The sequence below is a fragment of the Grampus griseus genome, assembly GCF_964374135.1.
Source record: "Grampus griseus genome assembly, chromosome: 2".
NCBI lineage: Eukaryota > Metazoa > Chordata > Mammalia > Artiodactyla > Delphinidae > Grampus > Grampus griseus.
Window position 1 is genome coordinate 27,514,615 of NC_139018.1, and position 23,602 is coordinate 27,538,216.

At 40.8% G+C, this 23,602-nt stretch overlaps 1 protein-coding gene across 2 annotated transcripts in view; it reads left to right on the forward strand.

Moving 5' to 3' along the window:
• The first annotated feature begins 6,080 nt into the window (after positions 1-6,080).
• Positions 6,081-23,602, forward strand: part of NEK9 (NIMA related kinase 9) — a 37,352-nt gene continuing 19,830 nt past the window's right edge. For both annotated transcript variants that reach the window (XM_082681507.1, XM_082681508.1), the window contains exons 1-12: positions 6,081-6,424; positions 8,857-9,034; positions 10,744-10,799; positions 11,348-11,418; positions 13,080-13,185; positions 14,813-14,944; positions 16,749-16,859; positions 17,909-17,973; positions 20,281-20,331; positions 20,787-20,979; positions 22,629-22,773; positions 23,400-23,600. In XM_082681507.1, the coding sequence (XP_082537633.1) occupies positions 6,206-6,424; positions 8,857-9,034; positions 10,744-10,799; positions 11,348-11,418; positions 13,080-13,185; positions 14,813-14,944; positions 16,749-16,859; positions 17,909-17,973; positions 20,281-20,331; positions 20,787-20,979; positions 22,629-22,773; positions 23,400-23,600 (1,528 nt within the window). In that variant the 5' untranslated portion in view covers positions 6,081-6,205. The remainder of the gene's footprint in view (positions 6,425-8,856; positions 9,035-10,743; positions 10,800-11,347; positions 11,419-13,079; positions 13,186-14,812; positions 14,945-16,748; positions 16,860-17,908; positions 17,974-20,280; positions 20,332-20,786; positions 20,980-22,628; positions 22,774-23,399; positions 23,601-23,602) is intronic.

Below are 23,602 nucleotides of genomic sequence, written 5' to 3' on the forward strand. Positions count from 1 at the left end.
GCGAGAGGGAGCTACTCTTGGTTGCTTTGCGCGGGCTTCTCATTGTGGTGGCTTCTCTTGTTGCGGAGCACAGGCTCTAGGCACGTGGGCTTCAGTAGTTGCGGCACACAGGCTCAGTAGTTGTGGCTTGCGGGCTCTAGAGCGCAGGCTCAGTAGTTGTGGCGCACAGGCTTAGTTGCTCCGTGGCATGTGGGATCTTCCCGGACCAGGGCTCGAACCCGTGTGCCCTGCATTGGCAGGCAGGTTCTTAACGACTGCGCCACCAGGGAAGCCCCATAAAGATTCTTTTTAAGAGTCAACCTGAAGTGCTTTACACATTGACTAGCTGGCCTCTTATTTACCCTCTACCTCCATTCTCCCAAAAAACAGTTAATAAATTATGTCAGTGAATGTGTAGTTTATAAAGTAGTGGTTCCCAATGTTTAAGTGTAAATACTTTAAAATCAAAAATGTCTTCTTACTGATATTTTATAGAACATAAATAATGAATTCAGCAAAATGTGTAAGTGAATTTAAATTTAATTGTCTCAACAGTATATATGTTGAATAGCTGTACATGTTCTACAAATTATTAGCTATTCAGTCTGCTACAATGATATCTCATATAGCATGAGCCCCACGAATAATATGAATTTTTCTAGTACCACATTTAAAAAGTAAAAAAAAAAGTTCAAATTTATTTTATTTTTTAAATAATTTTTATTGGAGTGTAGTTGATTTACAATGTTGTGTTTTTCTGCTGTACAACAAAGTGAATCAGTTATACCCATACATATATCCATTCTTTTTTAGCTTCTATTCCCATATAGGTCATTACAGAGTATTGAGTAGAGTTCCCTGTGCTACACAGTAGGTTCTCATTAGTTATATATTGATATTTTATATATAGTAGTGCATGCATGTCAATCCCAATCTCCCAATTTATCCCTTTCCCCCTTGGTAACCATAAGTTTGTTTTCTACATCTGTGACTCTGTTTCCGTTGTGTAAATAAGTTCATTTGTACCTTTTTTTTTTTTTTTAGATTCCACATATAAGCAATATCATATGATATTTATCTTTCTCTGACTTACTTCACTCAGTATGACAATTTCAGGACTTCCCTGGTGGTCCAGTGGGTAAGACTCTGTGCTCCCAATGCAGGGGGCCTGGGTTCAATCCCTGGTCAGGGAACTAGATCCCACATGCATGCTGCAACTAAGAGTCCACATGCTGCAACTAAGAAGCCTGCATGCCGCAACTAAGACCTGGCACGGCATGCATGCATGCATAAATAAATAAATATTTTTTAAAAGTACGACAGTCTCTAGGTACATCCATGTCACTGCAAATGGCATTATTTCGTTCTTTTTGATGGCTGAGTAATATTCCATTGTATATATGTACCACATCTTCATCCATTTATCTGTTAATGGACATTTAGGTTGCTTCCATGTCCTGGTTATTGTAAATATTGTGAAATTAATTTTAACAATACATTAAGTCTAATATATCCAAAATAGAATGTCAACATAAAATTCAATATAAAAATGTAAAAATGACTGAGATATCTAACATTCTTTGTTCCATATAAAGTCTGGTGTGCATTTTACGGCTACAACACGTCTTACTTCAGACTAGCCACAATTCAAGCGCTCAGTAGTTTCGTGTAGCTAGTGGCTACCACATTGGACAGTGAAACTATAGACTTTGCTAAGTACTTTGGTAGTTTCTTTAATATTACCAGTAACTCTATGGCCCCTGGGAATCATCCATTCACAAGTGAGAACTTCTGCTATATAGCATCCTAACTATTCACTTGTTAAAATATAAAATGGAAATACTGTTTTTTACCAGAAGCACTTTGAAATCAGTTATACCTTTAAAATGGTGGGTATTTCTGGACTTAAGAATATTCCAAAGTCAGATATTTAGTTTCATTTTTATCTAGTACAATGAAGTGCTGAACTTGAGTTTCTGTTTTGTATTCTCTAAGATGGAACAGGATAATTGCTAAGCTTTTTATCTATGCGTTATTAACTAGAACATAATATCAGGCTAACCAAGTTATAGAAAACTGTCTAGTTCCATATTGCAAAGATGCCAGAAAAGTGAATTTTTAAGCTTTGGCTGAAAGCTACTCAGCTCCTCTGAATGAAAGTCAGCACTTCTAGCTATAAGTAATTGTTTTTTCCATTCAACTCAAAAATCACTTATTGATCATCTATTCTATTTAATGTGCTGAACTAAACTCTGGAGTAGACCCAGATAAATAAGAAGCAATACCTATCCTCACTCAACGTGCCTTCTAATTAATAGGAGGAGGCAGGTGGAATGTCCTCTCTCCAGCATGATCTCCGTACTTTCTTTAGCCACCACTGACTTAACATTTTGGATATTCCTCCAGGAAGCCTTCACTAACCCAGCTAGTTTGGCTTGGAAGGGTGCCCCTCCTAAATACCTTTCTAGAAGATTGTACTTTCCTTTTAATAGCGCTTATATACGGTTGTAATTGCCTGTTTATTTGTCTGTTATATGGATTGTAAGCTCCAGGAAGAGTAGGAACCATGTTTATTTTGTTCTCTTGTAACCCAGCACCTGACACAAGTTGGTACTCAGTGTTTGTTGGATGAATGAATTGAAAGTTGAAAACTATCTGTACAATCTAAGAACCCCGGAATGAAACCAACAAAAAATTTAACAGGGGTTATCAGTCAGTCAGTCTTGCATTTTGGTTTAAAAACTGTTATATATGTATGAAATAATAACGACCTGATATTCTTTCAACAAATAATTTTTAGGCCTATAATATCAAGCACTTTTCTAGGCACTGATGATACATAGTTGTGAACAAGAGGGCAAAATCCAGGCTCTCATGGAGCTTATATTCCAATGAATGGTGATAATCAATAAAGTAAACAAGCAAGACATCAATTTTATAGATAAACATTGTGAAGAAAATAAGGGGTGATGTGATCTGGTGGGAGAGCTGTGTTACTTTGCATCACATTGGCTGTGAAAAAGAGAGGTTTGGTTAAATACAAGCACAGCGTAAGTAGATCATCATGAAGTCTGGTACAATAATAGAAAAAATGGATCCAGATCAAGGAAGACAGAAGTCCCTTGTACCCTCCTATTCAGACCCAGTGTGGAAGGTTATGCAGAGTGTAGCATATCATACTTTAAAAGGAATATTGATGGGGCTTCCCTGGTGGCGCAGTGGTTGAGAGTCTGCCTGCCGATGCAGGGGACACGGGTTCGTGCCCTGGTCCGGGAAGATCCCACATGCCGTGGAGTGGCTGGGCCCGTGAGCCATGGCCGCTGAGCCTGCGCGTCCGGAGCCTGTGCTCCGCAACAGGAGAGGCCACAACAGTGAGAGGCCTGTGTACCAAAAAAAAAAAAAAAAGGAACATTGATGAATTCTAGAAAGGTCAGAGGAATGTGAGCTCATTAGCTCTCATACCCTTCACCCCATTCTACCAATTCTCTTCCTCCTGTATTTGCTGTCACTACCTAAAAACAAACCTAGATGTGAGTCTCCTGGACTCAGATTTGCCTCACCAACCATATCCTAACTGAGCACAAAGTTCTAAATGTTCCTCAGATGGATTTCTTAAATCTGGGTCCCTTTTCCACTCACAGTGATAGTACCTCAGCGCTTGTCTCCCAGCCTCCAGTCTTTGTCTTCCATATTGTCATCAGAGTTCTTCGTAAAGTATAGCTTTGGTCTATGTAAGGTGATCATATTGGTTTTTGTCTGTGCTGGGCACATGAGCAAAAGAAGACTTACTAATTATGCGGGGGGGGGAGGTATAAATAGGGACATCACATCCCCCAGCAAATCAGGACATATAGTCACACAAATCATATACTCCCCTGCTTAAAACTCTCCAATATTTTCCATTGCCCACAGGAAAAGCCAAATTCTCTAAATAAACATTTGAGGCCTTGTCTTCTGCTTCTACCCCACATATGCCATGGCCTCTAGCCACATTGCCTTCTCTTAGCCCTCAAACATCCTGCTCTCTGAAAGACATCTGGAGCCATGTTGCTGGCTTTGACTCCCAGCTCCCCTCACTACCTATGTAACACAGAGCAGGTTACTTAACCCTTCTCTCTCAGTTCCTTTTGTAGAATGGGAATACTATGAGGATTAAACGGGATTATACATAGAAAGAAAACCTTTAATTTTTTAAAAATATTTATTTATTTAGGCTGGGTCCGGGTCTTAGTTGCAGCACGTGGGATCTTTGTTGCAGCGTGTTTTAGTTGTGGCATGCCGGATCTTTTTTAGTGGCAGCACGTGGGCTTCTCAGTTGCAGCCTGCATGTGGCATCTAGTTCCCCCACCAGGGGTTGAACCCAAGCCCCCTACATTGCGAGTGGGGTGTCTTACCCACTGGACCACCAGGGAAGTCCCAAGAAAACCTTTAGCATAGTGCCAGGAATATAACAATAAATGTTAGTTGTTATCTCTGTAGGACATATTCCCACAATTTTACGATTAAAAAGTAACCTTGGGGCTTCCCTGGTGGCGCAGTGGTTGAGAGTCCACCTGGCGATGCAGGGGACACGGGTTCGTGCCCCGGTCCGGGAAGATCCCACATGCCGCGGAGCGGCTAGGCCCGTGAGCCATGGCTGCTGAGCCTGCGCGTCTGGAGCCTGTGCTCCGCAACGGGTGAGGCCACAACAGTGAGAGGCCCGCATACCGCAAAAAAAAAAAAAAAAAGTAACCTTGGAGGGCCTTCCTGGTGGCGCAGTGGTTGAGAGTCCACCTGGCGATGCAGGGGACTAGGGTTCGTGCCCCGGTCCGCGAGGATCCCACATGCAGCGGAGCGGCTGGACCCGTGAACCATGGCCGCTGAGCCTGCGCTTCCGGAGAGGCCGCGACAGTGAGAGGCCCGCGTACTGTAAAAAAAAAAAAAAAAAAAAAAAAAAAAGGAACCTTGGAGATGTAAAGTTGCCCAAGGTCACATAACTGATGGAACATGTTTTTTCACTGCACTGCAATTTTTTTAGTGACTTTAGGGCGGGGAGCACCCTTTGCAGATTCCCCACCTCCAGATACAGTATCTGGCAGTGCGCAAAGAATGTTGCACGAGGTCAGTTGGTCAAAGATTTGGAAAGACACGTAGAAGGAGAATGTGAAATCTGGAAAGAGTCAGGAGAGTTGACTTAAAATATTCTTGAAGTTATGTGGAAGATGGAGGGACCCAGCGTAGTCCTGGGTAGGTCTGGAAGAAACAACTGGGCACACTGACTGAGATGACAGGAGGTAAGTATTTCCGCTGGGGGGGAAAAAGGTATAAATTGAGGGGAAAAGGTATAAATTGCTTACTAAACAAAGAGCGCTGTGCGATGTTGGAAGGGACTGTTTCCCCAGTCACTGCCCTTGAGATAGGCCTGGCGCCCATGTGAGACTGGATGACCTCTGGACATCGAGACTGTCTGAGCCTAGAGTCTGTCATACAGAGTGAAGTCAGAAAGAGAAAAACAAATACCGTATGCTAATGCATATATATGGAATCTAAAAAAAAAAAAAAATGGTACTGATGAAACTAGTGGCAGGGCAGGAATAAAGACGTAGACATAGAGAATGGACTTGAGGACGTAGGAGGAGGGTAAGTAGCATGGACATATATACGCAACCAAATGTAAAATAGCTAGCTAGTGGTAAGCAGCTGCATAGCACAGGGACATCAGCTGGGTGCTTTGCGACGATCTAGAGGGGTGGGATAGAGAGGGTGGGAGGGAGGATCAAGAGGGGACATGGGGATGTATGTGGCTGATTCACTTTGTTGTGCGACAGAGGCTAGCGCAGTATTGTGAAGCAGTTACACTCCAATAAAGATCTATTTTTAAAAAAACTGGGGACCTGGCCAGCAATCAGGGGAGGGGTCTGCAGACCCGTCGATGACGCCCTTGCCCCCGCCAGAGCCACTGGACTCCACGCGGTCTCCACCAGGCGCCGCCCGAGGCCTCGACTTCCCGGACCGCCTGGAGGAAATGCAGCCTCGCCGCTAGGCTAAACGAGCGACCAGAGAAAGCGGAGGAAACCCCGCCGGGCCGGAAGCACCCAGAATTGCTTCCGGGTCAAGGGGGAAGGACCCACCATGGAGCCTCGCTGGGTGGCGGGGTGGCTGGGCTGACGGGGCCGCGGGCTGGCGTCTGAAGCGGGAGAGGCGCAGCGCCGCCCGGGACACGCAGGCGGGTCCCGCGGCCGCCGCCATGTCGGTGCTGGGCGAATACGAGCGACACTGCGATTCCCTCAACTCGGACTTTGGGAGCGAGTCCGGGGGTGGCGGGGACTCGGGCCCAGGGCCCAGCGCTGGTCCGGGGCCCCGAGCCGGCGGCGGCGCGGCGGAGCAGGAGGAGCTGCACTACATCCCCATCCGCATCCTGGGCCGCGGCGCCTTCGGGGAGGCCACGCTGTACCGCCGCACCGAGGTAGCGGCCCCCGGCTCCGGCCGCCCCCGCCCCGCCTGCGCGGCCCTGCTCTCCCTGCTCGTCGTCCTCGCTTAGTGTTAGGGCCCCGCAGGGTATCTGTCTCGGGGTCTTCATCACTCGTTCAACTCTCCTGCACTAGGAGTTCGTTAGAGCACTGGTTTTACTGACTGGTCGTTTTTGTTTAAATCAGGCAACTGAACAAGTCATTGAACCTTCTCTGAGCCTTAGTTTCCCCATCTGTAAATTGGAGTTAGTGATAGCTACGTACCTTAAACGTAGTATTTACTTTTTAAGGTTATTTTGTGAATCGAACAAAGGTACTTTGCAAACTGTAAATTAAAGTAGTTTATGAATGTGAGGTATTGTCAAAACTTCCTTCCTATTGTGCTGTACAGCTCTCCAAGGTCGAGGTGGAGAGGAGGGGATAGCTTCAAAATTCCCACATCCGTGGCAGCTCCTCTGCCTTTGCCGTATCTTTATGTTCAGATATGAACACGCAGTTGGAGATTTTTCTTGAAGATCATGGGGAAGATTGTAGCGTGTTAGTTTCTTCAGTGATTATCCAGCAGCGTTTATGCGTGGGAAATACTTTTTTATTTTTGGTATATTCTAAGCCATTAGTTCTTAACCTTGGGAGGGACAGGACTCCTTTGAGAATCTAATGTAAACATACCCTCCCCCCAGTCCACTACTGCACACATACAAATCCTTTGAAGAGATTTGTGGATTACTGACCCTCAAGTTCAGAATGTATACTGATTAAAACCCTATACTGAGGAGTCTACTTGCAAAAACTAATCATAAACAGGGTTTGATCACTAAAGTCTTAAAACTCTAGTTTTAGAATAGGTAAGCATCCATGAGAACTTGCTGGGGTTGCTGAAGGCGATTGATCTATCAGTGATCTATCTGTCTGCAGTTCTGGTGTGTGTTCCAAGGTACTTTTAAGGCTAAAAGATGGAGGAGGAGAGAGGTGGTTGCAAGATTAATGTATAAGGTTAGAGTTACTGTTGGTATTCTGTTTTCTTATTTGTACTCAAAATATGAGAATGAGGAGATGAGCTTTGGCATTCCTATTTTATAGTTAAAGAAACTAAGATAGTATATTTAAGAACTTGCCCACTTAAATTAGAAGCAAATCCTGGGCTAGAATGGAGTTTCACATCTCCTTGTCCATGCCTTTCCATTATTATCATGTTGAACTTGATTACCAAGGTTGTTTTAAGTTTGATTGCACTTTCCCTAAAATTGCACAGTATTATCCATAACACCAAATGTTTATTACATCTGTGAATTTACAAGGGTTTATTTAGAAGCAGCCCTTTCTCTCAAGAAGCGTATATTTCATTGGGAAGACATGTTAGTCTTGTTAGTAACAAATAGCGTTTAAGTTGTATGTGTATATAAGGGGAAAAGAATGGACAAATATTTTAGTGTATGAGCTCTGAAAGTTAAGGAAATGCACAGTGGGAGGTTCATTGATCTTCCCTCAAAGTTTCAAAGGCCTAACGAAGCCATTCTAAAGGATAGGGAGGGTTATTTAGGTGGGGATGCTCCTGGGCTGGGGAGCAGTATCTGTAAGGAATTAGAGATGTTATAAAACGGAGTGAATATTGGGAGCCACAGGTAAGTCTTCATGAAAAGAGGAAAACATGATAACATAAAAGTGACAGTAGAAAGAGAGCTGCAGAATGGGACAGGGTGAGGAAAGTTAACTCAGAGCCCTTAGACCTGGCTTATTCTTATCCAGAAAGGATAAATGAAAATCACTAGAGAGAAATCTAAATTTATAAAATTAGAGGCAATTTTAACATTTCTATTTTACAAGAAACTGTGGTCAGCCATAGGTAACCATTTTCCAGTTCTCTACTTCTCCAATACAATCCTCATCATGACTAGCAGTCTTTCATAATGTCCCTCAATAGAATCTTTGAGACCTACCTCCATCCCATATTTTTTACCTGGAATTGACATCATGTAAATTAAGTGTAGAAACAATGTAACAGAATCTTTTTTTTTTTTTTTTTTTTTTTTTTTTGCGGTACGCGGGCCTCTCACTGTTGTGGCCTCCCTTGCTGCGGAGCACAGGCTCTGGACGCACAGGCTCAGCGGCCATGGCCCACGGGCACAGCCGCTCCGCGGCATGTGGGATCTTCCCGGACCAGGGCACGAACCCGTGTCCCCTGCATCGGCAGGCGGACTCTCAACCACTGCGCCACCAGGGAAGCCCTGTAACAGCATCTTAATGCTTTCCCAGGCCTGCAGTAAATTATGATGCTTGGTTGTATGCAGAACCTTTAAAGTCTGTTCATGTTTAAAGGAAAAAAAGGAGTCAGTCTAGGAAGTTTTCTTTCTAGGCTTACAGATCCGGGTGTGGATTCATTCTCTGCCAGGCGCGAGGAAAGCATGATAGGTGTATTACTGTGTTACAGGATGACTCATTGGTCGTGTGGAAGGAAGTTGATTTGACCCCACTGTCTGAGAAGGAACGTCGTGATGCCTTGAATGAGATTGTTATTCTGGCGCTGCTGCAGCATGACAACATTATTGCCTACTACAATCACTTCATGGACAACACCACCCTGCTGATTGAGCTGGAATATTGTAATGGTAAGGTAGAATTCAGTGGGACTTCCTCCAGTGAGACATTCCTGTGCTTATACTTACCTTAAGGGGGAGAGAAAAAGAAGATACACATACAAAGAGTAAGAACTTTAAATGGATTTCTAGAGTTTAAGAGAAATAGTTCAGGCCCTGGAGAGTTTTGAAATGATCTACAAAATGAGGGGAGGGATTTTTACCCTGCATACTCAGATTCTCCTTTGTGATGATAATTCCATCTTCAAATTACTTGTTCAGTTGAATTTTACATTCATTTTTCAAGGTTTTTTCCTTATGAAATGACATTAGTCAAGCATTAGAGACATAGCATGGTTTGACACTTGATATAATATATAATGAAATGGCTTGATATATAATGAAATCTTATAGGTAATATTTATTTATATTGACTTCAACTAAAGCCATCCTATTGAAAAGTGGTCCAAAGATCATAGCTGACTGAAAATGAAAATGATTTCTTTGAACACTTTTGCTTGTAAAATAGCAGTATAGCCTGTTTGTTAAGAAAATAGACCCTGAGCCCATATCCTAAGCTTCACTACTTTTTAGCTCTGTATCTTGCATTAGCAACTTAACCTCTCTGTGCCCCAGCCTCCTTATCTTAAGTGAGCTTGATGATAAGCAATAGTTACCTCCTAGGGTTGTTGTATGAAATGAATATGTAAAGCTCCTAGCATAGTACTTGATATGTAGCAAATTTTTGATAAATACTGTACAAGCAATTATCCTTATTACGTAAGAGAACCCCCAAAGCCCTTTCTTGAGCTGCATGCTAAAGAGGTCCCAGCATATTCTTCACTTAAATCTCTTAAGAGAAAGCTCCTAGACTTCTAACTTTCTTACTAGATTCTTGTGTACCATGATTGTTCCTGTGTTCAACCCTAAATGTATGAGATTATATTAGAAATTTTTGAAGTAGCAGAAGCCTCAAGTAGCTAACTTCCTTTGTGGTTAGGAGGAACTAGAATGAATGGTGTATTTATTGAAACTCTGAGTTTAAATTGCAAGGGGAAAAAAGTTGTGAAACTTAACCAGGACTACAGTGTAAGTTACAGCTGCAGGTAGGAAATAAAATGAACCATCATCATTTGCAGTCTGTATTACTTGATAATGAAAGGGAGAAGCAAATTCAGACTTACTCTGCAGGAAGGAGTTAGTAAAGGGAGTAATGATTGGAAACAATCTAGAGTCTCCCCTAAATTTTGGGAAACTTTTTCAGCGTGAAGTGGAAAGAAAAAGAAGTTGATGATATACACCTGTATATACAAAACATCACATCACAGCTGTAACCCAAATGTTCTAATAGTCACACTGAGAGAGTTGTTACCAAAATATTGCAGATTCCTTTAAAAGCAGTTTCGGAAAAGAAAATCATCTGATTTTGAAGACTTTCAAAGTAATTTTACAAATTAGGGCACTATAGAAAGTGTCTTTACTCTCATCTTTTCTAAAAATGCTGTACTTCCCATTTTCATATTGAGTCTCTTCTGTTAGGGAGGGGAATCTCTGAAGAATATTTCAGATATAGTCCTTGACAGATAGGAAGAGTTTTGTAGCCATGTACCCAAGAGCTGAGAAGGAAGAAGGGGTATCTTTTAAGAGGAAGCGGAATCCTTCACTTACTGTGCCACCTGTTAAAACCCTAGGAGTGTTGATCTCTATTAAGCAATTCAGACCTGTTTCTTGTTTTATTGCAGGAGGGAACCTGTATGACAAAATCCTTCGTCAGAAGGACAAGTTGTTTGAGGAAGAGGTAATTCATATTTCTGTGGAAGGAAGCTAGAATTGTAATGTTGTGATTCTTGCATTCTAGTTCTGTATTTACTCTTACAACAATGAAGAGTGTTTTTTTTCCTTTTATTCAGACTCCTTCCAGGCTCTGATTGATATTCATGAGAAAGGAAACCTCTAACAAGGAAGCTGACTATAGCTGCTTCCTAAATGGTTTACCTCCACATCATGATTCTCTATGAGCTTTCTTTCCTGGTTCTGTTACTGCATACTGGTATGCCCAGTTTTCTATACCTTTGCATTCTTCCTGGATTTCTTTCCACAAGTCTGCTTCATCATACTATATAACAATATTGGAACTATTTTATAATGATCTGCTTTTTCTTTTTTTTTTAAACCCCTACCACTTTTCTTTCCCTACTCAACCTACAAGCAAGAAATGTCAAGTCATGTTGAATCATAACCTCTGGTTGCAGCTTCCTTTGTTTTGTGTGTTCGAGTGTGTGTTTATTTATATGGTTTTTTTTTGGTTTGTTTCCAGTCCAAGTATAATTTATTTTTTCTCTGCAGATGGTGGTATGGTACCTATTTCAGATTGTTTCAGCAGTGAGCTGTATCCATAAAGCTGGAATCCTTCATAGGTAATGAGTGAAAGAATGTGGGATGTATTTCTTTCCACCAGTACAACCCTCACCTTGGGTACCTCCCATCAGCACTATTATTTTCTTGATTAAGCAGTCAAGGCTTTTCCGTTGATATAATTTAGGAAGGAAACAGTGAGTAATGAGGGGCGTTATCTTCACTTCCTAAAGTTAAACTGTGATCTAGGAAGAATCTCCTCAGTAGCTAAGTACTGCTCAGTCATCTCTTTAAGAAGTATTTTAGAGGTGAGTTCATTAATTCATCAGTAAAGCCTAGAAAGCCACAATAAAAGTGGTATTAGATTGGTTGGAACTCATAGTAAATGTTTTCTCTGAGCAATAAAATGGGCAATTGTTTTTAATTTTATAATTAAGTCTTTTAATTTAAGTAAAAAGGGCTTCCCTGGTGGCTCAGCAGTTAAGAATCCGCCTGCCAATGCTGGGGACACGGGTTCAAACCATGGTCTGGGAAGATCCCACATGCCACGGAGCAACTAAGCCCGTGTGCCACAACTACTGAGCCTGCGCTCTAGAGCCCGTGAACCACAACTGCTGAGCCCACGTGCCACAGCTACTGAAACCCACGCGCCTAGAGCCCGTGCTTCGCAACAAGAGAAGCCACCGCAGTGAGAAGCCCGCATACCACAACGAAGAGTAGCCCCCGCTCACCACAACTAGAGAAAGCTCGCGTGCAGCAACAAAGACACAACACAGCCAAAAATAAATAAATAAATAAATAAATAAATAAATGATTTAAGTAAAAAGCTTATTCACTTTGTACAATTAATTATGCAGTTTTACCAGAGCTTTGGCCAGGGGAAACAGCTTTCTATTCACTTTTAGCTATAGGAGAGAACCATTATAAGAGCATTTCCATGTCATTATACCCTCCTTAAGTGAGTCATGGACCATTGTTAGAGATTAATGTTAATACACTAGCATTTCCCTTTTTATTGATTTGTCCATTCAGTTACCATATATTTCTTGATAGCTGTCGAGTGGCTACAGTTGTGTATTGTTACTTTCTTTTCGACAATTACAAAGAATATTGTTCTGTTTTTTTCACATCTTTCAGTAAAGGAAGCCAGAGTATGAACTAGACACAGTTTATTTGTGTTACTTATGGTCAGTTCATCTTTAGAAAGATAGTGATTTTATTTAGGTGATCTGCATAGCCTAATCATTTTGCTGCTGGAATGTGCTGTCTCTTCTGTTCTGTCTCTTCTGTTCTCTTGCCTTAACAAATTTGAAACTTTGGCACCAACCAAGTGTTAAAATTGCCTTGATAATCACTTATTTCAAGGCACAAGTGTTAGTTGAAGAGGCAGTACACCTTATAGGAATTATGATTACCTAGGGCACCATTTTTTTTTTTTTTTTGGTCTGACCCTCTCAACTTTTCCTAACGACTTCAGTGTTTTGGGGGACATGCCTGTGCTGCAAAACCACGGAGGATGAAGTTAATTCTCTGCCTCCACTCCCCCAAGTCCCCTTCTCAGTGTTAAAATGTATGAGAAAGTGATGACCACTCTTTGGGATCCCGTAACAACCTGAGCAGTGGTAACACACTCTTTTTATTTTGTAATAATTTGGGGTGGGAAGGGGGATGAGATAAAATAGTTGAGTATATGGGTTTAATATACAGCATCTTTTTTTTTCAGAGATATAAAGACATTAAATATTTTTCTGACCAAAGCAAACCTGATAAAACTTGGAGATTATGGCCTAGCAAAGAAACTTAATTCTGAGTATTCCATGGCTGAGACGGTAAGTATGTGTTATCCTTGACTTGGTTGGTTTTGTTTTGTTTTTTGGTGGCGCTATGCAGCATGTGGGATCTTAAGCAAAGTCCCAACCACTGGACCGCCAGGGAATTCCTCCCAACGTAGTTTTTTTCTTTTCCTTTCCTGCACTGTGAGATATAACTGTACCCCTAAATTTTGCACACTTTTCTCAATATTTTTACAAGTTCTCCATACTTCTAAAGCAAGTCTTCAGGAGTCTTTTTCCTGGACCCACTAACAGTCATTTACATGCTCAGGTGTTTTTTCAGGAGCCATTGTCCACATAACAGCTCTGACATCATTGGCCTTTCCAACACTGACTAGAGACTTTTCTAAAAGCAATAAAATACTTTACCATTTTTTCCAGCCTAGGATCTTTAGTAGATTTCACTTTATCTCTCATTTAATTGTTTGTTCTTAGGGTGTTAGACATCTCTGTGTTTCCTTTGAGTTTTTTCTGGTTCAGAAACCCTATATTACAAATAAAGGCTGATGCCCAAAGAACAATCGCATCTTTAATATGATACACAGTCTGAACCGCAGAGCTCCCTTCTCACTTGATCCTATGAAAGATGATTTGTAAAGAGTAGACATAAGCTGATCTTTAAAGACAGTGATCTGATCCTTTTAGGACTTATAAAACCCAATTATTACTCTTCTGGTTTCACAATGCTTTGTCTTTAAAAGAACTTGAAAATGTAAACTAATAAAATTAATTTTGTCCTGATGATTATTTTTGATAATGTTGAGATGTGCCTACAAGCAATCTAGAAATATCCAAGGATACTGATAGCCAAGGTTGGGAGTCGGCTTCAGGGACTCAGTTTGCTTGTATGACGGTGCCATATTGAGTTTCTGAGGAAGTAGTCATGTTGCATGGATTTTTCTCATCAAGAGTAATCCGATAAAACCAAGATTTAACTTTTTTAACCCAGTTAAATGCAAAGAAGGAACGATATGTAAGCCATCTGAAAAACTGCTTTGCCTTGCTGATGAAAGATGGCTGTCAGTTTTAATTTCCAGGGTACTCATTGTCTCTCATCTTGGGAGAGGCATGACCTCCATTCAGGGCATTTTTTTTCCTTCCAACACATTCTTGAACTCAGAAGGTCTTTTTAAATTTGGAAGAAATTCACTAGCTGTGTTAGTATTACAAATGTTAAATTGAGTCATTTACAAAGTTTCACTACTATGCGTTTCAGTTAGAACTTTTAACCTGTTTATTCAATTACCATCTCTGCACTACCAGTTTTTTTTTTTCCATTAGTGAACTTTTACCAAGTATGCTTTTTATAAAGTCTGTGAAGTCTTAAGTGGGTCTTGAATGCCTAAATCCTTTGTGATCCAGGAATCACAGAGCTTTTCTGTCTCCCAAATTACCATAGGTCTTTACCACAGAGATTGTCCCTTTATAATTGGCCCAAGAGATCTGATATGAATAAGATTTCTCCTCATAGTGGCATCATCTCATAAAAACCATTTTGGGATATGCTGATGAATGTTTTGTAATTGTTATCACTAGTTCTAGGAAATTTAATTTAGTTGTTGAAATATTAATATAGTTACCTCAGAAAAGAAGTTATTCTTTGATTGCTTTCTTTGTTGTTCAGCTTGTGGGAACTCCATATTACATGTCTCCAGAGCTCTGCCAAGGAGTTAAATACAATTTCAAGTCTGATATCTGGGCAGTGGGCTGTGTCATTTTTGAACTGCTTACGCTAAAGAGAACGTTTGATGCTACAGTAAGTTGATGTATTATCCCTGCATTGTCCTTGCAAATGGTACAGCTTGGTTGAGAGAATCAGCTTTATCCCTGAGCTTCTGATTTCTTGAACAGAAATCAGCGTAGGAAAAATAACCAGTATTCAGGCACTGGCTTAGTAGTGTATTACTAAAATTCTATAGACAAGATTTATTTCCAACTTGAATTCCCCACTGAAATAATCATAATCAAGTAGTTTGAGCACGGTCCTTGAATCCGTTGACTATAATTTTAAAACTGGCTCTAGGATCGACTGTGTGATGCAGCAATTTAGATAAGCTATTTCATCTCTTACGCTTCAGCTACATCATTTTATAAAAGCTAAGGCAAGTTATATAATACTCATTAAAGTGTTTTGATCTTTTTTATGAAAAATTACACCCTGACTCTTACTAAAGATTGCTACTGTTTTATAAACAACAAATCCCTTTAAGTCTCTTTTCTTTTCCTCTTAAGTAAAGCCCAGTATAAAGCAGTGCTTGCCAAACTTTAATATACATAGGAAATCACCTGGGCATCTTGTTAAAATGCAGACTCTATTTTAGTGTGTCTGGAGCTAGGCCTGATATTCTGCATTTCTGACAAACTCCCAGATGATGCCGATGCTACTAGTCCATGGGTCACAATTTGAGTAGCAGAAGTGGATTCACATCCAATATCCTCTACAAACCAGATGTGAGAACTTAGGCAAATCATTTCATGTCTTTAATCCTCTATTTCATTAGCTATAACAAGGGAAAAAATACATATTCCTCTCATAGAGATGCTCTGCTAATGTATATGAAAATGCAAATATAAGATAATGCAGAATTCTTTGGCCTTTTATGAGACCTGTTTATTTTTCTAAGTGCTGAAGTTTATTCTGATCTATCGTCTAGTTTTCTTAAATAACATAGTGGAAAGAAAATGAATTTTGGAGTCACTTAGACTTTGGCTGAAATTATGGCTCCATTTTTACTATCCGTGTGTAGTCTTGGGCAAGTTACTTTACATCTCTGAATTGGTAATGATAACCTTGCATGGTGTTTGCAAGGGTTAAAAAACATTATATGTGCAACTTATGTTTCTATTGGTCTCAGTAAAGGTGGTGATGGCACTGTTATAATAATTTCTTATCATTATGAACTTATTATTCATTGCCTTGTCTGTTACAGCAGAGTATCACCTGTATAACCATTATTCGGATATATAAATTAGGAGGCAAATTAGTTGGCAAAGGACATACTTAAAGCCAAGGAGCATAGCTAACCTTGCTTTCCTTTTTCTTAGGATTCAGTTGAAGGGTCAGATTATAATATACTCTGAGTATTATTCTATTGGTCGCATATTATTCTGTTGGCTCCATGTTGGCCAGTTGGCTTCATTCTCTGACAGCAGTAATGCATCCCTAACCATTTCTTTTTTTTTTTTTTTTTTTTTGCGGTACGCGGGCCTCTCACTGTTGTGGCCTCTCCCGTTGTGGAGCACAGGCTCCGGACACGTAGGCTCAGCGGCCGTGGCTCACGGGCCTAGCCGCTCCACGGCATGTGGGATCTTCCCGGACCGGGGCACGAATCCATGTCCCCTGCATCAGCAGGCGGACTCTCAACCACTGCGCCACCAGGGAAGCCCCCCTAACCATTTCTTGCTGATATATACCAACGGTTGTAAAAAGAAGTCAGACCTAATTCAGAACTATTGCCATTTCTTTATATGATAGTCACAGGCATCTCAAAGCCCCTGCTAGTAGATTATAATGTCATCTTTATATAACCAAGGACAATACAATAATCATTTTCTCATAGAACCCACTCAACTTGTGTGTGAAGATTGTACAAGGAATCCGGGCCATGGAAGTTGATTCTAACCAGTACTCTTTGGAACTGATCCAAATGGTCCATGCATGCCTTGACCAGGTAAGTGTGACTTAACATATTGATTTCAGTTCAGTGCTTTCCCTTCCAGCCTCAGTGTTTGGAGTATGGCATAGATGAACCTGCACAAAACCACATCCACTTCCCCAGGGTAGGATGTATTTGGGGCTGTATCCAGGAGAATAGGCATTGGCAATTCATGATAGTTGTGTGCTTCAGCCAACAAATTCTTCCTTTACTAATTTGCGAAATGAATTTACCATCTAAATTGTGCTCCATTTTTTATGATCAAGATTAATTTTTTTAAATTGATTTCATAAAATAATAGAGGTAATTTAGAATTCCTAATGTGCAGAATGTTTACAGTTCTAAATGTCACAGTTGCCTTGCAGTGCAGCTCTAGGTCAGTATTATTCAAAGGTGGTCCAGGAACCACAGGCGTTAGAATCTCCAGGGGATGGGGGAGTTTTACAAGAAGAAAATGAAGATTCCTGGGCCCCACCCCAGACTGACTGGATCAGAATCTCTGTGGATAAAGCCCAGAAATCTTTATTTGTAACAGGCACTCCAGGAGATTCTTATGTACTATATATACTGAAATTTGGGAACCACTGCCCTGACAGTTAAAACAAGTGAGGAAGATACATTCTCATTCACATATAAGTGTTGATGATAGTGAGCATGAAGCATAGAATGTGACATAAGAAATAGGTTTTTTGAAACAGAAGGATGGTATATAGTGATCTTTGAATAACAAACCTCCAGGCTTCTAAGAGGAAGTAAAATGCGTCTTTAAATCCCATTTTGCCCATTCCATTTACTTATTTAAATATTTATTTTGGCTGCACCAGGTCTTCGTTGTGACGTACAGGATCTTCATTGCGGCATATGGGCTTCTTAGTTGGGGCACATGTATTCTTAGTTGTGGCATGCACACTTCTTAGTTGCAGTATGCATGCAGGATCTAGTTCCCCAACCAGGGATCAAACCCAGTCCCCTGTATTGGGAGCATGGAGTCTTACACACTGGACCACCAGGAAGTCCCTTGCGCATTCCCTTTAAGTTAAAACTAACCCACTGATACTTTTTAGGATCCTGAGCAGAGACCCACTGCAGATGAACTTCTGGATCGCCCCCTTCTCAGGAAACGCAGAAGGTAAAGAGCAAAGAAGTTGCTTCATTTTCTTTCTGTAGATGGCTGACTATTAGAAGCCTGACCAGAGTACTACAAAGAGAGGGTGGTGTTTCCTGACTTTGCCACTCTGCTGCTATTTTCTTCCAACAGCTCTGCTTTCATTGCTTGATGTAGTTCCTGACTTTCAGCTCCTTAACCTGTGCTACTTTGTTCTAAATTAATACTGATGAGACCCTGGAGCCCTTCACTCCTCCCCATCTTCTGTGAGTTCTAATCTAGAGTTTGGGCACTAGAGTGTAGTAATTAAGAGAGGAGGGCTCCGGACTCAGACATCCTTATGTTTGTATCTGAGTTGTGTCATTATCTTTGTCAAGTTATTTAACATCTCTGTCCCTTCGTTTTCTCTATAAAGTGAGGTAGGGTGAGGATTAAAGGAGGTAACGCATATAAAGTGCTCAACATATAAAGTCCAGGGCCTGGCACAAGGTGCTCAACAATTGTTGGATAATAGTATGGGTTTGGACCAGGCCTTTGCTTTTTAGTGCATTTGTTTAGATGGTAGATTGCAATTGGAGGGGTCCTCTTCAGATACCTTTTGCCCATTTCCTGTAGTCGAAGTTGATTGATTCCTGACAGGTTATTTCCTGAGGTTTATTTAGTGTTAAAGATCTCTAGAGGTAGGAAGAAGGTCCTTTATCCCTCATTTTTTGTAGGAGGCTTCAAACCCTAACTCAGAGGAAGAGGTGTTCTTCATCCTTGTTAAATGCTCTAGTCTCTATTTCATCCTGTTATCTATTTTTTTTTCTGTTATACTATTTTTGCCTAACAACCCTTCTTCCTCCTCTGCCAGTTCTTTGTTTTTGAATCTTCCCAATATTCAAACATGTACTGTGCTCTTTTTCAAGTGTTGCCCTTAGATGCATTAAGTGATACCTAATTCCATAATCTCTGCTGTTTAGTCAGTAACCTTTATTCTGTTGTATTAAATTAATCTTTTTCTGGTTCTCCAGTTGATCTCCAGCCAGTGTTTTAGTGCATAGAATTATGTATAATACTCCAGATGCAGCACTGTAAACTTCCATTTATGTTCTTTTCGTATTCAGGCAATATCACCCTTTAGGGCTGGTTAAGCATATTCTAATTCTTTATCTGGCTTATTTTCCAACAATATATTCACTGTTTAAATCTCTTATTTAAATGTTTCCATTGATAATGCAATTTTTATTGAGAGAGTTGGAGATTTACATGTAGTACTTTGTTAGAACTTTGTTCTCTGTTGGAAAAACAGAAGACAGAGCTTTCGAGATAAAGCACAGACACAGGGAATTGTGGAAGTATTCAGGAAGCACTAAGTCCTGTTTGGCTAGAGGTTCTAGACCTGGCGTTCTCAATAGCAACACCTCAGAAACTTTAAAGAAAATGCTGGTTCTTAAGCACCACCTCAGGTCTTCAGCTATAATTGATTTAGGCAGAATGAGAACCCTGAGTTAGCACATGGGAGTGGATACAGGGAAGGAAGCCTGGAAAGGTAGGCAGAGAATGTTGAATGCCAGATGAAGGAATCTGTGCTTTATTCAAGGAATAGTACGGAAGTGTTGGTTATTTATGAGAGGGCAGTTCATGTGGTGAGAGATGCGCCTTAGGAAGAGTTATTTAGCAGTAATAATATCAGTGTTAAATCAGTATAGGACTGATTAAAGTGGATTGAAACTGTGGTGAGACCAATTAGGTGCTACCACAGCCCAGTTGGGAAGTAAAGCTGCCCAGAACCAAGGTGGTGAGACTGGGAAGGAGACGTGAGTGAAGGGCATTGTATAAGTAGAATCTATAAAACTTGAATATTGAAAAAAGGAAGACATCTGAATCCAAAATCACTGAAGTTTTAAACCTAGTTCACTGGAAGAATAGAGGGTGCCAGTTATAGAATTAGGAGAGTCAGAAAGAAAAGCTCTATTGGAGAAAGACAATGAGCTGAGCTTTAGAGATGTTGAGTTTAGGGAGTCAGTGGGCAGACTAAAGGAAGATGTCAGCAGGTTCCAAAAACGAGCATCAGAGGTTCTCAAGGTTCTCTGGTCCAGCCTGGAACATTCCTCAGAGACAGAAAGCAAATGGCCCCAGACTGCTGTCCCCCTTGTATTTAATGAATTGTCTAATGCTAGGCCTATAGAACTGTTTCAGTTGTATCGAAGTACTTTCTTAAAAGTATTGTAACATTGTGGGAGGCATATGGTTTATAGAAGATTAAGTCTGTGAAAGGTTTTAAAGAGACACTAGTGCAATATAGGAACCTATTATTTCTCTCATGTATCTTTGCTTTTCTTTTGGTAGAGAGATGGAGGAAAAAGTCACACTGCTTAATGCACCTACAAAGAGACCAAGGTAATGCTCAAGAGACTCTTGAAAAGTAATGTATCTTAAATTACCACCAGGGGGTCTTTCTTTCTTGGGTCTGGACATTGTTTGATCCCAGTAAGAAGCCTTTGGCATCCTTTCAGAAGCCAACATCTGCTTAAATGTCAAATAGTCATTTCAGAGAAAAGGAAAGCTATAATTTTACCGTCATGCTAAAGTGGACATCATTATCATGATGAATGTTGAAAAGTTGAAAAGTGTAGGTGTTATGGATCAGACTGCTATCTGATGTGGCTGAGCTGTGATGAAGCCTTAAGGCAGGAATTGCAAAGCCTGCTATGTTAGAGGGTTGAAATAAGTCATCGAGAAAGAACATACTTTCTCATACCATAATTGGCAGTTCTCAAGGAAAAGACTGGAAGCATTTTTCTTTGATATAATTTTTATGTTAAATGTTCCTTTGTTCTGGGGGTTGTCGTCAGGTCAAGCACTGTGACTGAAGCACCCATTGCTGTGGTAACATCTCGAACCAGTGAAGTCTATGTTTGGGGTGGTGGGAAATCCACTCCCCAGAAACTGGATGTCATCAAGAGTGGCTGTAGTGCCCGGCAGGTGTGTGCAGGGAATACCCACTTTGCTGTGGTCACAGTGGAGAAGGAACTATACACCTGGGTGGTAAGTGAAAGCTACGTACTTTAGAACAGTGACGTGCGCCTCATTGTTTACTGGGCCCAGGCTGTCTAAGAATTTTGTTGGTTGAACATGTGCTGCAGAAGTGGCAGCATGGGATGATGGAATGTAAGCTCTTTTGAGAGTAGGGATTTTGTCTGTTTAGTTCACTGATGTATCCCCAATGCCTGGTACATGTTAGGTCGCTTATAAATGTTTTTTGAATGAATGAATAAAAGAGAGAGAAAGAAAGAGAGAAAGAATTAAAAGGCTTGGACTCAGGAGATTGCATTCTCATTTACCACTGGGTGATTTCAGAAGGTCACTTAATTACTCTGTTCTATTACCATGCATTTCAGAACAACTCATACCTGTGAAATAGCTTTGTAAACAAATGAAGCAGTGTACCATGTCAGGAAAATTCTAAGACTTCCATCAGTGATTGAAGATGGAATATCTTGAGTAGAATTTTCCTTTGTTCCCCTCTAGATTCTATCCTCTCTCTCACCTCGAACAAACTGCCAATATTTGCTGTCTCTTTTCTTATCTCCCACTCATTCCTCATTCACCTGCAGTGCAGCTTCCATCCCTCCACTCAATTGAAACTACTCTTGACAAAATGACCTATAAATTGTGAAAATAAAACAGATAGGTACACTTGAGTCCTTGCTTGATCTCCTGTAGTATTTGACATAGTTGGTCACTCCCTCCTTGAAGCCTGGTCTTCCCTTGGCTTCTGCAAGAGCATGTTCTCTTGACTTTGCTCCTGTCTCTTCTGCTGTGCCTTCTCAGGCTCACTTCAGGCCGCTTTTTCTTTACCTGACCTTGTCTTATCTTAGGTTCTCGGTTCTTCCCACTCTTCCTCCTTCCTGAGGGAGCTCATTTTTTCCAGTAGTTTCAGATAACTTCTCCATGAGGACAGGCTTTATCCCCAGTGTGTAACAGAGTAGACACTCAACTATTGATTGATAGAGAGAAAGAATGAGTGATTTGGCCTCTGTTATAGAGTTTTAACTTGTTGTTATTTCCTAAAATCCTCTCACTTAAAGAACTAGCTTCTGGGGGGCTGCCAGAGGTGGATTGAAATGAGTGCCTTAAAAAACATTTGTGTAAGGACTTACAGTTGAGTTATTGGATGGGAAGAATTACTTAAATCTTTAGAACTGTTGAGAAGTCATGTAGGACTATTCTCAGTGCTTTATAGCAGCGTCTTTGATGTTACCAGATTCCTTATGACGGTTACGTATTTCAGGGAAACTGTGACCAAAATTTGTAAAACTTTTATAAGGATTTCCAAGAGGCTGTACTCCTGTAAAAAAACAATCAAATTAGACTACGTAAAGAATTTTTTCATCATCACCCATAATTAAATAGACAGTTCACCTTAGACTTGGAGAAGAAAGACAAAATTGAGAATGGGTCCTTTTAAGGCCCGATGGATATCAGTCTGGATACTTTAAAAATCTTTATCTGTTGGCAGGGGTTTTTTACTATCTACCATTAAAAGGTTTAATCCTCTTACCTTTTTTTTTTCCCGTTTCTATATTTCCAACTGATTTTTTTCCTACTGTTTTTCTTAATAAGTGATACTACAGATTAGATTAAAGATTTGGCGTGAAAAGTTTAAAACTTCACAAGACCTATTTATTTCACAGAACATGCAAGGGGGTACTAAACTCCATGGTCAGCTGGGCCATGGAGACAAAGCCTCCTACCGACAGCCAAAGCACGTGGAAAAGTTGCAAGGCAAAGCTATCCGTCAGGTGTCATGTGGCGACGATTTCACTGTCTGTGTAACAGGTAAGCCAGCAGCAGAAAGCACCCAGGTGCATTTAATGTGGGGTATTTTAGTTAATTCTATGCAGTTTTAGTTGGGATTTTACAACGAAAGACAGTATCCAAAGAACCAAAGACAGCGAGCAAATATTATACACATTAATAACAACATGCCCAACTTGCTATAGCATTAGAGTAGTGATGAGCAAGGAGAAGGCAGGTGGATAACAGAGAAGAGGTGGGATTAGGAGAAATATATCGTATGTCCCAGTTGTGGGGGGAGCAGAAATAACCTCACTACCTAGTCAGGTGTAGATAACGCTGAGTCAGGAATTAGGAGCTCAAATTTAGTTTGGGTCTTGCCATTACTCACTTTATGATGTGTAAAATAGAGATGGCCCCGGTAAAATTTTAAGCCTCTTTAATGTATCATCCCACCATTCTTTTTTTAACTGTTACTGTAACAGTACACATGACCCCCTAAATACCAACAACTCTAGGCTTGATAGACAGTCTGTCAGATTTCTCTGATATAATCATCCCATGTGAGCTCATTGGCTGAGGTCATCCTCATTCCAGCCCTGGCCAGCTTTCTGATGAGACAAAATAAGTCATTCCTTTGATGGGTTCTGCTTTCCTTCCTTTCACAGATGAAGGTCAGCTCTATGCGTTTGGATCTGACTATTATGGCTGCATGGGCATGGACAAGATTGCAGGCCCTGAACTATTAGAACCCATGCAGCTGGACTTCTTCCTGAACAATCCAGTGGAGCAGGTCTCCTGTGGAGATAATCATGTGGTGGTTTTGACACGAAGCAAAGAAGTCTACTCTTGGGGCTGTGGTGAATATGGT